The 16,467-nt window shown below is 40.0% G+C and overlaps 3 protein-coding genes across 3 annotated transcripts in view; 2 read left to right on the plus strand and 1 right to left on the minus strand.

Moving 5' to 3' along the window:
• Positions 1-8: 8 nt before the first annotated feature.
• Positions 9-3,251, plus strand: ephx5 (epoxide hydrolase 5). Its single transcript, XM_085297264.1, has 10 exons — positions 9-160; positions 275-338; positions 426-642; positions 723-903; positions 1,019-1,228; positions 1,302-1,431; positions 1,711-1,922; positions 2,064-2,172; positions 2,421-2,546; positions 2,638-3,251. The coding sequence occupies exons 2-10, from the start codon at positions 316-318 to the stop codon at positions 2,834-2,836; spliced, it is 1,407 nt and encodes a 468-aa protein (XP_085153390.1). The 5' UTR covers positions 9-160; positions 275-315; the 3' UTR covers positions 2,837-3,251.
• On the minus strand, positions 3,238-5,410 carry mad2l1bp (MAD2L1 binding protein). Its single transcript, XM_085297265.1, has 3 exons — positions 5,032-5,410; positions 3,965-4,245; positions 3,238-3,860 (listed from the first exon to the last, which is right to left on the minus strand). The coding sequence occupies exons 1-3, from the start codon at positions 5,378-5,380 to the stop codon at positions 3,333-3,335; spliced, it is 1,158 nt and encodes a 385-aa protein (XP_085153391.1). The 5' UTR covers positions 5,381-5,410; the 3' UTR covers positions 3,238-3,332.
• Positions 5,411-5,897: 487 nt separating this feature from the next.
• Positions 5,898-16,467, plus strand: part of kif16bb (kinesin family member 16Bb) — a 29,658-nt gene continuing 19,088 nt past the window's right edge. The window contains exons 1-12 of the mRNA XM_085297270.1: positions 5,898-6,208; positions 6,286-6,349; positions 6,442-6,549; positions 6,689-6,805; positions 8,103-8,200; positions 11,166-11,281; positions 11,367-11,509; positions 11,740-11,908; positions 12,542-12,661; positions 12,781-12,956; positions 13,059-13,118; positions 13,199-13,267. Coding sequence (XP_085153396.1) covers positions 6,162-6,208; positions 6,286-6,349; positions 6,442-6,549; positions 6,689-6,805; positions 8,103-8,200; positions 11,166-11,281; positions 11,367-11,509; positions 11,740-11,908; positions 12,542-12,661; positions 12,781-12,956; positions 13,059-13,118; positions 13,199-13,267 — 1,287 coding nt within the window. The 5' untranslated portion in view covers positions 5,898-6,161. The remainder of the gene's footprint in view (positions 6,209-6,285; positions 6,350-6,441; positions 6,550-6,688; positions 6,806-8,102; positions 8,201-11,165; positions 11,282-11,366; positions 11,510-11,739; positions 11,909-12,541; positions 12,662-12,780; positions 12,957-13,058; positions 13,119-13,198; positions 13,268-16,467) is intronic.

Here is a 16,467-nt window from a genome sequence, read left to right on the forward strand (position 1 = left end):
GAGTGGCATATCTCGCAGCGAATCGGCAATCCTCGCATCAGAGATCGGGTCTGATCCAGGCTGTTGTTGCGAACTCGCTCGCACTCTTTGCGTCTGCACGACTAACACCCAGGTTCCCGCGGTTATCTGCAGAAATCAAACTACTCATATCGAAAACAAGGTATGTTTAATCTCGCTCGGATTTAATTTCCACACGCGACTTTTGAAGCGCTTTGCTGCGTGACAAAAAGGGGAACAAAAAAAAAGCCTTCTTGACCTATGTCCCATTGTCCAGGTCTAAAGTCACCTGTGGATGCCCACTCCTGGAACAGCACGATGCAGAGACTGCAGGTTTTGAAGTAGGGCGGCACTTAACTTTACAATTATACGGACAAATAAATAGATTGTTCTTTAAGTTTCCCCTAATATTTCCCCACACTTTGCAGGGACACTTTCTTTGGCTTGAGTGCTGCTCAGCAGCAGCAGCTACTGATCGGCTCAGCCGTGGCAGCAGGTGGAATAATGGCCTACATAGTGTACAAAAGAAAAAAACCAAGAACCATTCCTTTAGGGGACGGATGGTGGGGAGTGGGGGAGAAGACACTATCAGAAGATCAGAAAATCTACCCTTTTCAAGTGGAGACCTCAGACAAAGAGATCGAGGTAGGTTTGAGCTGGTAATCCAACTTCTGAATGAACAATATTTGGGCACAGTTATGCAAAGCAATCTTCTTGATCAACAGGATCTCTATGAGCGCATCGACAGGACACGCTACGCAGATCCTTTAGAAGATGGCAAGTTCCACTATGGCTTCAATTCCACTTATCTGAAGAAAGTTGTTTCCTATTGGAGACACGAGTTTGACTGGAAAAAGCAGGTGGCAGTGCTCAACAAGTATCCACACTTCAAAACCAAAATAGAAGGTACATAACAGCTCAGCAGTGAGTATACTGGATGTACGTCAACCCACACAGATATTTGCGCAATAATCAATCAGCAGTTATTATTAAAGTTGTTGTTTTGCTTTTCATGTGTCAGGACTGGACGTGCACTTTATCCATGTGCGTCCACCACACCGCGAGAATCAGAAGGTTCTGCCTATCATGATCGTTCACGGCTGGCCCGGCTCCTTCTACGAGTTCTACAAGATTCTGCCGCTTCTCACGCAAAGCCACGACGGTGTTGTGTTTGAGGTCATATGCCCGTCTATCCCTGGCTACGGTTTCTCAGAAGCCTCTCATAAACAAGGTAGAATACGTCTACTAATTCTAAATAAATCTGGCGGAAGATATTCACAAATGTGTCTCCACTGCCGCTCCAGGGTTCAACAGCCTCGCCGCCGCCCGGATTTTCCTGAAGCTGATGGAGCGTTTGGGCTTCTCTCAGTTCTATCTGCAGGGAGGGGACTGGGGCTCGCTCATCACCACCAACATGGCACAGATGAAGCCTCAGTGAGTGCAACAAAAACAGAAAACATGCCACAGGTTACTCGCTGGAACAGAAAGTCCCTCGCTCGCTTTGTGTTAATGGAAACATTGTGACAGTTCTTACTGGAACTGTGAAGCATTGTTTGCACTGTGCGGACAGATTTACAAAAAAACAAATGGCTGTGCAAATTCCTGAAGAGTGAAGCTGATTTAATGTGAAAACTGGCACTAACTAACTCGCTGTGACCGTGGTAACGTTTTTTTCTCTCGTCTTTTTTTCCCCCCACCATTTCTCTTTTGCAGGTGCGTGAAGGGTCTCCACCTAAACATGTGTATGTCAAATAGGGGTTTCAAAGTCCTGTTGTCCTTGTTGATTGGCCCGTATCTGCCCTTCCTGGTTGGTTTGAGTCGGGAAGATGTTCGCCGGTTGTTCCCTTTCTTTGAGAAGAACGTCTTTGAGATGCTGAGAGAATCGGGCTACTTTCACATTCAGGCCACTAAACCAGATACTGCAGGTGTGACCATAACACAGTTTAGTAAGCTCAGTGTTTCTGATAGTCACAGTGACTGGATTAAAAGGTCAAACAGAAGCTAATGTAAGAGAATCGACCTTAAATTTAGTGATTTCAGCTCTTGATACCGCTTTGTCGTTGCAGGCTGTGGGGTGAATGACTCTCCTGTAGGCTTGGCAGCCTGGATTTTGGAGAAGTTCTCCTCCTGGGCTGATCTGAAGAACAGAGATCTGGAGGACGGTGGGCTGGAGAGGTACAGTTTCTAAATTCTAGGACTGTGGAGATATTTAAATTAACAATTTGATCAATAATTGATTTTATGCAAATATTTTAGTTTTTTAAAAATATTGGTAGGTGTCCCTTTTCCCGACACTAGTCAACAGGGCAAGGATCGACCTAGATCGGTGCAGCTCTAACAATTACGGATTATTGTTTTTCATTCAGCAAGATTTGTGATAGCTGCTGGTTTGTGACTGATAAGAAATTGTGTCATCTGTGCAGAAAATTCAGCCTGGATGACCTCTTGACAAATGTCATGATCTACTGGACCACAGGCTCCATCACCTCGTCCATGCGCTTCTACAAAGAGAATTTGGGGAGTAATCTTAACAACAGAGTGGATTTTAAGTACGTCACTGTGTACTCTCCACACTACACATGAGTGTTTTACCATGTCATGTGATGCCTCTAATTATACATTATATATTTTTTGTTTTAGGACAGAGATTTTTGTGCCCACTGGCTTTGCAGCCTTTCCTAATGAGCTCATGCACTGCCCCAAGTCATGGGCACAAATTAGGTACCGAAACATCCAGTCCTACACTTTCATGCCCAGGGGTGGCCACTTTGCAGCCTTTGAAGAGCCCCAGCTGCTTGCTGACGACCTGTTCAATTTTGTCAAGGTGGAGAAGTCCTGAAGCCCTCAGTGAACTCGCAGACCAGTTATAGCACATCTGTCCTTTATTATTTCAAGCAGGAGACATACAAATCCTTAAGTTGAACATTTTTACACCACGCAGCATCTTATCACTTGATTCGTGACACTCAAATCATTTGCAAGCTTTTGATATATGTAAACATGCTCAGATGACACTGGCATAAAGAAGTCTTGGTCATTAAAAATGTATTGCACTAATAGTGTGTGTATTGCTCTGTGTTAAATGAGGACAAACATTCTTTTAAACGATCATTTGTAAAAGAAAAGGGTAGCACACCATACTGTTTATTTCACTATTGTTTGAATGAACATACTCTGAAACAAAAGAATACGTCGAAATTGATTAAAATATGTACATTTTAATAAAAAACACAAATGTTTAAAGTTCCCTTGGATTGCTGTTAACATTTACTGTAGTACACAAGCACCAGAAAGAAAGTGCTACACTCTAAAGACTTACTGTCCAACTTTTAGGGTCAGTTACTGAAGCCCTTAATAGTCACAGGTGCCTGAAACCACACATAATCCTCCCAGTCTGACCCTTCCGCCCTTGGTTCCTTGCAGACGTTTGGATCGCTAGACAGAACGATGATTTGTTTTTTTACACGAGTTGGGACTTTAAATTGGAGTTTGGGTCGAAACCAGCCTACACCACAGTCCCTGTGAGCCAGCACCAAGACTGTGGTGGGCATTAAGCGAACAGGTCTGGTGTCAGACAAAAGGTCAGCCACAAACAGTGTGCGGAAGATCTGCCTCAAGCACGATGACACCCGTAGACACAGATTCCCACCGGATGATGCCAGGGACTCCATGTTTATCTCGTACAGCTCTTTGGGGAGGACAAGCGAGCCACCCATTAACAGGAGCACACGGGGCACCCTGCTGAGGGAGAACAGCACCTCCAGATGCTGCAGCACTTCCTCCAGCTCCTGAAGGGTCTGCTGACACTTGCGCCAGTCCATGTCTGCTGAATGCACCGGTCTTCGATTCACTACGTCTTTATCCTGAAAAGCAAAAGAGACACCAAACATGTCGTGTTAATCTCACATCACCAACATTTCGTCAACTGAACAGCTGGAGGCATCTACCATAAACTTTTCCTGTTCACCTGCACCGACGCTTGCTGCTTCCTCTGGGAGTATACCAACTGGTCATACGTCATGGGCAGCTGCTGTCTTTGATAGAGGATGCACTTGAGGATCTCGCTGACGAAACGACAGCAGCCTTCCTGAGTTACAGTCCCCGGGAAGACCACGTTCACGCAGCCTTCCTCCTGTGCCCTCCTCACCACCTCGGCATCTCTGTCCTCTGCATCACTTTGTATACTGGCAGTCACTTTAATATGTTTAAAACCTCCCTGACAAGAAGCGTTATCCTCCTCTGTGTTATCTGGAAAAAACAACAAACAAACAAAAAATCAGCTTAACATTTATCTGAAAAGCCCATCTACTATACTACTAGATTATATATTTGTAGACTTGTAGGATGTGTTGGTCTGCAGCATTTCTGATGTAGCTGATAGAGCTGGGCTAAACAATCCCAATATCCATAGTATCGGATCACTACTAGTGTGAGAGTTCCGTCAGTTCAGTGTGTAAAACTGAATTATATTAAATAATTTTTTAAACCCTCAAACATGCACCATGAAAAATGCCTGAACGTCTTTGAGTTGACTGTCACGTCTGTTTTATTTATGACCTACAGCACATTTAAATAACAAACTATTTGCTTCAATTTCAAAATACACCAAAAACAGAAAGTTGTGTTTTTGGTGTATTAAATAATTATAGCAGAAAGTTAGAAACAAAAATCAGTGATTTAATGGTCGTTAAATGTGTTCATTTGCATATTGACGATAATTCATCTGATAAATCATGACACACTGCTCTCCCTACAAAAGTTGCCTCTATAGGTTAAAAGTATTTGCAAAACTGACTCTGTATTTACTCGGTACCGAGTCGATACCAAAATGTACAGTGTAGAACAACAGAAGTAGCTCTAGCTGTTTTCTCCCTTGAAATCAAATTTACATCAAGAAAATAACCACAAAGTACTAATATCCTTAGACCAAAACCTTAATATAGTTTAAGAAACGTGATCACAGCAGTGGGTCTACTGTGATCACCCCCTCCCTCGTTGGGGAACACATGCACTCACACCGGTTATGTCACCTACTTTGATCGGCGGGTATAGCGGTGTTTTCCTTATCGTCAGTGTCGTTCACGCAGTGCTGTCTAGAAGAGTCGTCTTTTAACTTTACAGCATTTTTACCCTTTAAATGTGTGTTTACGGGACTTGGGGAACGTTGTTTGCTGATTTCCGGGGAAACTCGGCTTGAGTTTGGGTCTTCGGATACAGCTTGGACCTCAGGCGGTGTCTTCGGTGCCTCCGCTATGCTAATATCCTTTTCCGAGGAGAAGGAAAGGCGTCTCTTTATCCCGAGGTCTCTGCTTTTATCAGTGGACACATTTTCCGTGTCCTCGGAGTTTGATATTATTTTTAATATGCTCGAGTCTTCTGCCATAGTTTTGAATATCCGCGCCGGGTTACGTCTTTTTTTCCCGGTGCATCATGGGAAATGCTCGTCAAAGGGAAAAAAAGCCACATTCACGTCACATATAAAAAAATAGAAAAACAAACGATGACTTTAAACTACCGACGGCCTTCTTATTGGTTCCTCAAACAAAACACCCTTAAATGCGTTTATTCTTACTGATTATAATTTCAAATAAGGCGTCTATTAAACTCCTTTAACTGTGCTAGCGTGTAACAGCTCCTTAAGTGGTTAAAGTAACTCAACGTATTTTTTCCCCTGACCATTTAAATAAACATTTTATTGGCTAAAATAAACTGAACTCCTGAGTCTCATTTGGAGCAATTACAACTGCCTCATTCAAATCACCTTAGGTTCACCTCTAGCCATTTAGAAAGTATTGGGTTTTATCAAATAAATCCTGCGTGTTTTTACATTGAATTTATTTACTGTTTTATTTATTAGATATTTAAACTACTTGAAACTCAGTTAAAGTCTCATTTAAATGCATAAATATTGACTGATCCTCATTAAAGAACATCAGACAGTCACGTTATTTGTAAAGGTGAGCAAAAATAAAATAATTTAGTTGGGGTGCACCCTAGCGGTTAGTTTGTGCAGTACATGGAGAAAACAAGGGCAAATCTCAGGTGTGATAATTAGCAGTGAAAACTTCTACAGATATCCAAACGTTTCTTTTAAAGAAGCACAAAGAAAGGTGGGGGAAGCGGCTGGACATTGTTTTGCCAGATTTCTTTTTAAAATATTAATAATGACTTCAGTGCGAGTAGCAGTCCGAGTCCGTCCATTGAACAAAAGGTAGGGAGAATGACTTCTTTTATTATCCACCAAGCTTTCAAAATGGGCTGTCTGTCACCCCCATACACTTTTCACAGAGAAAAGCAGTTATCCTCGAAGGTGATAATTCATATGAAGGAGAAGACAGCAACCATTCAAAAGGTATAGGTCTATTATCACAAAATGAAACGCACTATACTGCAGTAAATGAAGTTATTACTGAAAGTCAGCGGTACCTGCGTTTATAATTTTAGCCCACAGTTCGAGGGGACGAGCTCAAGGGCGCAGGGAAAACCTTTTCATATGATTTTTCATATGACTCATTTGACAGAAGAAGTCCCACGTTTGCATCCCAGGAGAAGGTATCTGGATTGTTCAATATCTCACCTGTTTAGAGATTTTATATTCCTTGTGAATTTTTAGTGGGGGTTAACGACCACGACTTTAGTGTGAAAGAACTGTTTTCCTCATTTTTAAATAATCTTTTCTCTGCTGCCTCAGATCTTCCGAGACTTGGGGTTTGAAGTCCTGAAAGCTGCATTTGAGGGTTACAATGCCTGCGTGATTGCTTATGGGCAAACAGGCTCAGGGAAGTCCTACACTATGATGGGTCCTTCAGTAAGGTCTTCTATTAACTTGGCAAACATTGTAACAAAAGTTTAAATGGAATTTATTGATGATTTGTGTGGGGTTTTTTTTCATTAAAATGTATTATTATTATTATTATTTTTATTTATTTATTTATTTATTTATTTTTAGCTTCCAATCTACTGGCAGGTGACAAATTAAAAAAAAACAACCTTAAGTGCCTTTGTGGTGTCCCGGTACCTTAATATTGTTTCAAGTCTCTCAAAGTTGAATTGAGGGAAACCATGGATCTCAAAGATGCTTATTTGGTGCTTTCATTATGATGACAGGGATGGAGAGCTCTGTCACACACATCAGTCCAAACTTTCACATAGAATTAGTTTGAGAGCTGGTGACTGTAAAGGTCACGGCGTACGGTACTATTCACATTCATTTTCACACTGTTTCTGTGAGTCATCGTGCCCTGTGGATAGGGACTGAATCCCTTCACTGTAGGAGTCAATGGTTCAAGTCTGTTCTTTGACATGCCATCAATAATTGTGATAAGCCCTTTTTGAAGGTGCATGCCTTTCATTCAGTTTTTTTTTTTTGTCCTTTTTTACCAGAATAATGTGAATAATTTGTGGTGAAAAATTGCATTTCATTCTTTTTAGTTTTGTTTTTATTCGAGGTACAGGGCCTATTTTTCATGCCTCGTTTCAAAATGCATGCCGAATGTGACCTGTAAATAAACCCGACCATAATCAGGGAATTATGGGATGTCACAGCTCTTTACAGATAACACTGCAGTAGTGCTAACCCCACTGTGCACACAGCACTGACTTCTCGTCGCATTAGAGGCTGGCTGATAGCGGCCTCATCAGGTGTGTTTGTTTCTCCTTACTAATCAGAAAATTTGATGAGGCCAGCAGCCCACCGCTTTTTTTTTTTTTTTTTTTTTTTTTTTTTTTTTTCCCTCACCTTGCGCAGCAATGGGAATTTCACATTATCAGTGAGGTTTCAGCTTGTCTACCAGGAGACTTTTGCAAGGTCATCACCAGAGCTGCTGTCAACATCCCAGATAATTATATATGGCTTTTAATGCTTACTATCTGTTACTTTGTAATTAAAACAAGGGGGCATGTAGCTCAGACTGGAATTGCTTTTATGCTTCAGTAATTCTATATCAGGATGAGCTGTTTGTGTTATTCAGCAGACTTTGCATATACTGAGTTGTGGTCATGGCACAGCATTACATAGTACGACACCCAAATTAAAAGAGCATAGCAGGAGCATAATTGTCATTTTAAAGTGTCTGTATCATTTTGTTTCCTTTCTAATGTGTCAGCACGATAAAGGTTTAATCCCACGGATCTGTGAAGGCTTGTTCTGGGAGATATCTCACAGGAGCAAGAGCGATGCCGTGATGTTCCACACAGAGGTCAGGTAAAGAACCATCACACTTAACTCAGAAATCATATTTCAGTAGAGAGAAACTTATTTTTTGTCAGTGATGGACCTTCAAGTTTTTTTTTTTCCTTATTATTTTTATAGCCTCTGACAGTGGACTTGTTTCAGGTTGTCCTGACAGACTTCAGTGTGGCATTGGATACCGCTGACCACAAAATGTTATTAGAGATTAAAACACAGCATTGATAATAAAGACAATGTGCTCCAGTGGTTTAAATCTGTCAGATTGTAATTTGTGCATGTAAATTGGGAGTCTTTAACACATGTAGCTTGGTCATTGTTCCACAGGGTTCTGTGCTGGGACCATTTATATTTACATTATATGTGCGTCATTAAATTGCTTCAGCAGTATCATTAGAAGGCATAGCATAGGTTTTCATTGCCATGCAGATGGTACCCAGCTTTCTTTACCCATGAGACCAGATAACAAAAATCAGTTATTAGGGTTAGCTTAATGACATCAAGACCTGGGTTACATTTAAATTTCTTCTAAATTCAGACAAACCCAGTGTTGCAATATTTGGCCCTAAAAAGGAATCTTGTAGTCCTTCACTGCAAAAATTAAATATGTTGGACTGCTTTCTGACATTTGTGTAATATCTCTAAGATTAGAAAGATCCTGCCTCAGAGTGATGCTTAAAAAAAACTAGTTCATGCATTTATTACTTCTAGGCTGTACTGCTGTAATTCATTATTAAGTTGTTCCAAAAATTTCCACCAAAAACTTCAGTTAATTCAAAATGCTGCAGTAAGACTACTGGCAGGGACTAGAAAGCACATTTCCTCTATATTAAGTTCTCTTCAGAAGTGAATTTAATATCCTTCCCCTGACATATAAAGTCTGAAATAATGAGGCCCCATCGTATCTTAAAGACTTCACACCATCATATTATCCCAATAGAGCATTCTGCTCTCAAACTGGCTCACTTGCTGTTGTTAAGTTTCTTAAACTGGAATGGGAGGAGGTAGCACCTTAGCTTTCAGGCCCCTCTCCTGCGGAGCCAGATCCCAGTTTGGTTCCGGAGACAGTCACCCTCTCTACTTTTAAGATTAGGTTTAAAACTTTAATTGTTAAAAAGGACTTTTTCCTTCCCACTGTCACAAATTGCTGCTCATAAAGAGTCGTCTGATTGCCGTGGTTTTATTCAGAATACTGTAGGATCTTTACGGTTTAAAGCACCTTGAGATGGCTCTTGTCAATTGGTGCTATATAATTCAGCTTGAGTTGAATTGAAATGAAACTTTATATAAGCATTAATCTCAGAGAGAATTGTCATCCAGTTTGAAGGGAAACAAATTTAAAGAGGTGGTTCTGCTTTGCTGGGCAGGTTAATTATCATGCAGAATGTGGAGAACGAAGGATATGAAGCAAAAACGTGTGCAATGCTGTTGTTTCACAAGAGACATGGAGGCCAGTGAATTAAAAAGACTTTGGGCATTAAACAGTTTTATAAAACTACTGGTGTTGCTGGAGAGCATCTGGATACAGACTTTTTCCTGTTGTTTATATGAAACTATGTACTTTGTGCAAAGGTCTACTGTTTTTAGCCGATGGTAACTCAACTCAGAAGTCAGAGTGATGTATCCGTGATGATTCTTATTGAGTTGTTCTTGATTGTAGAATATACATGAGCCAGCAGTAATAAAGGGTAAAAAACCCATTCCTGTTCATCATTATTCTCACTTTGCTGGAACAGTCACATCATTTAGAAAAATTGAAAGGCCTAAATGTAATGAAACCAGAAAAAGGCACAACGTTTTATTGCTATAACCCTGTAATGTTCAAAATCCCAGATGAAATCTAGTCTCATCACAGTGTGTTTTATGTCCCAGCTGTTCCCCCTAAATTATTATGTTAGGAGATTAGATTGCTGCTTTTAAGTCAAACTACTTTGAAATCATTGTTTTGCCATCTGTTTGCATGTGCACTGCTGGCACATTATTTGCATTTAAATTAACTCTATAATTGGATTTTATTTGATCGTGTTTGCATGTCTGTGTTTTTTATTTTTATTTTTATAGAATATCTTAAAAAGACTCAGGTACAACATTTGACAATTAACACATCTGTACTTGTTCTTCTTCTTTTTTTTTTTTTTTTTTTTTATAAGCGAAAGAAGCTGCAGAGCTTGACTTTGTGTTTTTTTTTTTTTTTTTCCCTCAGAATACATCAAAATAAAACAACATCAACAACAAAATGCTAAGTTTGCTGTCTGAGTTCTCAGCCCTGTGCTGGGAAAAAACATACACGGCTACATGAGCAGGGCATGGTTCCTCCCATTTTATTACTGCCATGCATGCTTCTCTAAAGCCTAATTACTTTATGCCCCACATTGTTTGTTTTTGAATCAGACACTAGTCCCATTGCGTCTTGCACAGATGCACCATAACTTTGATTAACCTCATAGGACCTGCCGTCCACATATGTGGACATCACATTTTGGGTTATTTAGACCAAAATACTCAGTTTTGCTCTACAGGGGCCTGATATCCACTTACGAGGACATTATACTGCTACTGTTCTATCAAAATTTCAAATGAATATCCTCATACGTGGCTCTCATTTTTCTCAGAAACAAATTGGGTAAAAAAAACAAAACATTTGGTAATTCTTTGTTTTGATATTTATCAGGTCCCAATCAGCCCAAATATCAAAGAAATTAAAAATGCATGCCGTGGAAGAGTTCAGGTCTTAGGAGGTTAAAGCACTCTGTCAAACCTGCTTTCCATATTTTTCATTATTTCTTTTGCCAGTACATGCAGAACGCCATAAGAAGAACCATTTGGCCTCACTGTGCATCTCTTTTCTTAGAGAGTTAATAGTAACTTTATTGGTATTTGGCATGCAGATTAACAATGAAAACAGATATTCCATTGCATCTTTGTCACCTTTTTTAAAAATAAATCATGGTTCTACATTGTATTTTTATCTTTGTACCAGCTATCTTGAGATCTGCAATGAGCGGATGCAGGATCTTCTCAAAAAGAGAGCATCACCTACAGATGATGGGGGCTTGAGCGTGAGGGAGCATCCTAGGCATGGTCCCTATGTAGAGAGTAAGACTGTTTTTATCCTGTATTCTATGTCCATCCTAGCTGTGTTTGCATAAAATCTGATGCAAAAAATATATATAACTCATAGATCTGTCCAAGCATTTAGTACAAAGCTACAGTGAAGTGGAGGGCCTGATCATTCTCGGCAATGCCAAGCGCACCACAGCCAGCAGGGGAGTGAATGACTTCAGCAAGCGCTCTCATGCCATCTTCACCATAATGTTCACCCAGGTGAAACACAGTGCTTGATGTTTGAATTTGGCCAAAGTAAAATGTTTGCTAGAGATCTGTGGGTGTTAACAAAAGCCGTCCCCCAAAACCGCTGAGACTTTTATGAGATAATGAGACCTGATCTGTTGTGGTGTTATTTTTCACAAGCTTTCATTTTCTCTGTTTGTGATATCACTTGTATACGGAAGTATATTCTTCTGTGATATTGCCTTTTTTGTTTCCTGGGACAGGTGTGGTGTGATGCAGAACCGTTATACGAGACGGTGAGTAAGATCCACCTGGTAGACCTGGCAGGCAGCGAGAAAGTTGATCCCACACGCACAGTAGGAGGCAGGTTGAAGGAAAGTGCCGACATAAACAAATCTCTGGTCACATTGGGACATGTGATCTCAGCTCTAGGTAAAGGCAGTCAGTCATTTTGCTGTGGAATTACTGTTTGGGACCTATTTACAACCCTATTTTTTTTTTTTTCTTAGCTGTCAAATCAAACTCTTTACATAGAAATCTATATGAAAGATGGATGTAGCTGTGCAGCAGAAGGGCTCTTAGACCTATACTTTTTACAATGGCCAGCAGAGGGCGACTCTGCTTATTTTTTTTAAAATGAGGTTTATTGTTGAGATGTTTGTGGGATGCTTCCTTGTAAAGACTTTAGATGGGTTTATGTCTCAGTCTTTACTTTCTAATATTAATACTAATATTTGTTTTGCAAATGACAGTCAATTACAGGATTAAAAAAAAGGATATTAAGCAAGATATGCTTAGACATAACTTCACTGACCAGTGAGGGATATCACATTGGCTGAATTTATCTTTTAAGTAGTCAAGTAATTTAAAACACAAACAACACAAAATAAACGACCCTTGAAATTATGGTTGAAATGCATATTCCATTGATAATTAGATGCCTTTTTCTGAAGAATACATATTTAGTAGTGAGCATTTAGTTCTCAGAATTTATATACAACTTGTGGATGAAACATTTTACCTTTCTAGTATTTGACTGAGTACTTTTGTTTTTGATACTCTCAGCTGACCTTGGTGTAGGAGTGTCAACAACAAAACAGATCTTCATTCCTTACAGAGACTCTGTGCTGACATGGCTGCTAAAAGACAGCCTGGGTGGAAACTCTAAGACTACTATGATAGCAAGTATGTATTACTTAATTCTTACCTGTTTTTGATATTGGAAGCATTATTAACCACATAATTCTTTTATTTTCCATCTTCTGTTTTCACACTCCTCATGAACATGTCCCCCCCCCCGGCAGCCATTTCTCCTGCTGATGTGAACTACATGGAGACCCTGAACACTTTGCGTTTTGCCAGTCAAACTAAAAACATAGTGAACTCTCCCACAGTGAACGATAATGGCAGTATGAAGGTGATGAGGGAACTGCAGTCAGAGGTTACCAAACTCAATCAACTACTAAAAGAAGCCACTCAGGTCCTGCATATGCTCACATTCACAGGAGGCATAAACATCTTATAGTGTTTCTTGTTCAAAGCTTATTTTGTAGGTTGTATTGTTTTCTTGCTGTTACTTTAGGTTGGGCATGAGGTGCCATTATCCTCTGTGGATGTAAAGGAGGAGCTGAATGAGACAAAGGTGAGTCATCCTCTGCAGAATAGAAATGAAAGGCATTTTGAAGTTCCCTTTTGTAAATAATAAACCTGTTATTTCTGCAGTCCCTCCAGGCAGTAGCATTGACCAAGAACAGAAGCAGCACGTGGAGGGAGACACTGAATATTCTGCAGGTACAAAAATGATTCATTCATGCATTTAAATATGAACGTCTGCTTGAGAATCCTCGGGGCCAATTTACCATTGGTGTGTTTGACTCACAAATGCCAGCGGGTTATATTTGATTCTTGGATATGAGCTAGAGGATAAGACCGGAGAGAAGTACTTGTTGCCCTGCATTGTTCCATTGAATAGGTTTGTTGTAGTTCTTCCATTTAATCAGATGTACAGACAGCCCAAACCCCTGTACCTGCTTTTCTTTTGCACAGAGTTGGGATAAACACTTTAGAATAAAATGTGAAGCAGTTTAAGAGTAATGTTAAGCGCCCTTGCTGCTTGCCTAATTTTCTATGTCCCTCTTTGGAATTATTTGTGTTATAATAAATTATGTTAAGAAAGATATAAAAATGATTCCACTTAAAGTTTGGAGCAGAAAGATATGTGATTAGAACAGGAGGGCACAGAGTATAGAAAAGGTTTTTAACACTATTAATCAGCAAAGCAGCAAGCTCCCCAAAGCAGTCTTAGTAGGTTTTACTGCTTGCAGTGAGGAGATCCTGCCAGCTGGTGTCACTGCAAGTCTTGTGAATAACTGCTTCACAGGGAGTAGACTCAGTCTAGCATTTAAATAAAATTTTTACATCTATTTGGATGCAAGTGGCATCCAAAAGGGGAGCTCGTATAATGGTTGTAAAGTTGCAACAGTGTTTGGGGAGCCTTACAAAGAGAAACAGAACAGATATGTCTTCTCCCTCAACAAATATGACTTTTCTGAGGCAAAAATGGGGTGGCAGCAGCTTCGAAAGACTCCAAGGTGAAACAAAAAATGGCAGCAATGCCAGCCGAAAGTGAAACTTAACTCTGTTCCTCTGCTGAGTTTATGCCCGACCTCCCAAAAAACACCAAATATCATTTGTTTGGGTCTCCTTGTGTTCAGCCAAGAAGCGTCTTGCATTATGCATTCAACCGTGAAGCGTGCCAGTCATGAGAAGTATGGCGTGACCTCTTGTCTCTGTCATTATACATGCTATTAATGCATTCCTTTTAGTGGTTTTTCATGGCGTTAAGCTATTTTGTTGTTGTTTCAGATTTTGAATGATGTCTGAATATGTGTGTGTGTCAGCCATTAGTAATGCAGCAGCAAAGTAAGAGGTTTACTTTGCTTTTATGAGGACATTGTGTAAGAATTTAAATACCATACACATGAATGTCAGCTATATGTGTACGGTGAATAATTAACATTCTATTCAGATGGTGGTTAGTAGGTGACATTTAGTGGTTTGACAGCCCTTTTATTCCCGGGCATGTATCGGAACTCATTAGCTTCTGTCACGGATCCTAATTAAGAGGTCTTGATTATTGACATATGGTACTTTCATTTCTGTCTGTCCAGCATGTTAATTAGAGTTACTATGGTATAAATCTGTTTCCATATTCGAGCAGTGATAACTTTATGCTCAAAGGCAACATCACCCATCTTATTTTTTTTCTTTTTTTCTTTTTTTTAAACAGCTGTGCTCATTCATGTAGACACATTGTTTAAAATGCATGATACAATGTGACACCTAGGTGAAAAGGCCAGTGCACTGGTGACCGGTAGGCACATTTGTGTTGGTGAAACTCTAAGTGTTTGATGATTGACTTTATGGATTTGACATTTGTCTTCTTGTGCATTTGCATTCTGCCTGGGTGCAAAATGATAAGTGGGATTCCTGCATGGAATGCTGCAGATATTAGAGGTGGAGTCTGTACTAGGATCAGTACAGAGATGCACCTCAAGTGCAAATGGAAGATGGTCATTTTAAAATTCAGCAAAAGCACCTAAGGGGGGAAAAGCTTTAGCTATAAGGTTGAATGCAGATGCAGTATGGCATCAACACGTTTCATATGAGGAAAAAGGGTTGGAAATGGGTTTTATGTACATTACCTGTTCTCTATATCTAGCATAGGGTTTTTAATTTAAGAACCATCTTCTCCACATCTCCAAGTTTCATATATTTTGTGTTTAATTCAGGTCCTCCTGTTGCTGAAAGCTTGATGAGAATTTCTGCTCAGGCCTTAAGGAGACAAGTTGACCAAGAGCGGTGTAAACAGAATTTTGAATTCTGTATTCAAAGCAGATTTAGAATGCAAAGTTATTCATCGTCAGCTTCCCAGATTGGTTACAGGGCATGTGGGAAAGAGAAAGTAATTAATATGAGATGGATTCCGGAGCAGCCTCTTACCAGACGGAGGCGGCAAGAGATTGAGAGAACAAAAAAGGCAGGAAGAGGGTAAAGTTAAATGTTTTACTGCAAGGAGGCTGGTGGGGGTGGGGGGAACCTTAAACAAAATTATAATATACACACACACGCACAGATATTTGTAAGTAGTTCCTACTTCATGAGCAGAATTGCACCCTGCTCCCCCAGCCAACCTTTTGGGTCCCCTTGTAACACAGTGTTGTGGGAGGGACTTCTATTTCAGTAAGATAAAATGAACCACGGCTTTTCTTTGATCGTCGTAGTCTCTGCATTTCCCAGACATGCTACAATCAGCACAACAGCACAACTTAAACCCCGCTCTGAGCCTCGCTATGTTTAATGTGAATTTTATTTGTAGTGTCAGCAGTTAACAAAATGTAATTATTATAGCATTTCACAAGCTGTATAAGCCTTTCTTCACATGTGGGCAAATCTTGGCACAAAACTGAACTGATTTTCCTTTTTCATACTGAGCATAGTTAAAACAAACAAAGGTGTTCTTAACTGACTCCTGACAAATCAGCTGATGACAGTGCTAGCTCATTGCATTAATGTACACCTGCAATCCACCAGTGTTAATTTTGTCAGCAAATTTTGATTCAGTTTCGATCATAGCCTTTTGTTAAAACGCCTTTTTAGTCGTACTTGAGGCATCTGAATTCTTTTAGTTTACCAGAGATCATGAGATCATTGATTATGAAGTTGATTCAGTTGATTTAAAATATAAAGTGTTTAAATTTGTTCTGCTTTGACCTGTGAGTGTTGTTCCACAGGGTTTACAGGAAGACTTATTTTCCTTGACATCAAACGCAAAGTGTCCATATGACTTCTCTTCCTCCCCAGTGTTAATATTTTGTTGTTTTTGTGAGAAACTTTGAGCATGGGAGTTAGTTGTACAGTTTACAAATAGCGCCTGGGGGAACTAACCCGGCCTGCCTTTCTAACACAACTTAATTAGTTCTGATTGGATC

Source organism: Mchenga conophoros, linkage group LG13 (genome assembly GCF_057382185.1).
Source record: "Mchenga conophoros isolate Kocher_MC1m ecotype Shallow Benthic linkage group LG13, M_conophoros_male_GT1.1, whole genome shotgun sequence".
NCBI lineage: Eukaryota > Metazoa > Chordata > Actinopteri > Cichliformes > Cichlidae > Mchenga > Mchenga conophoros.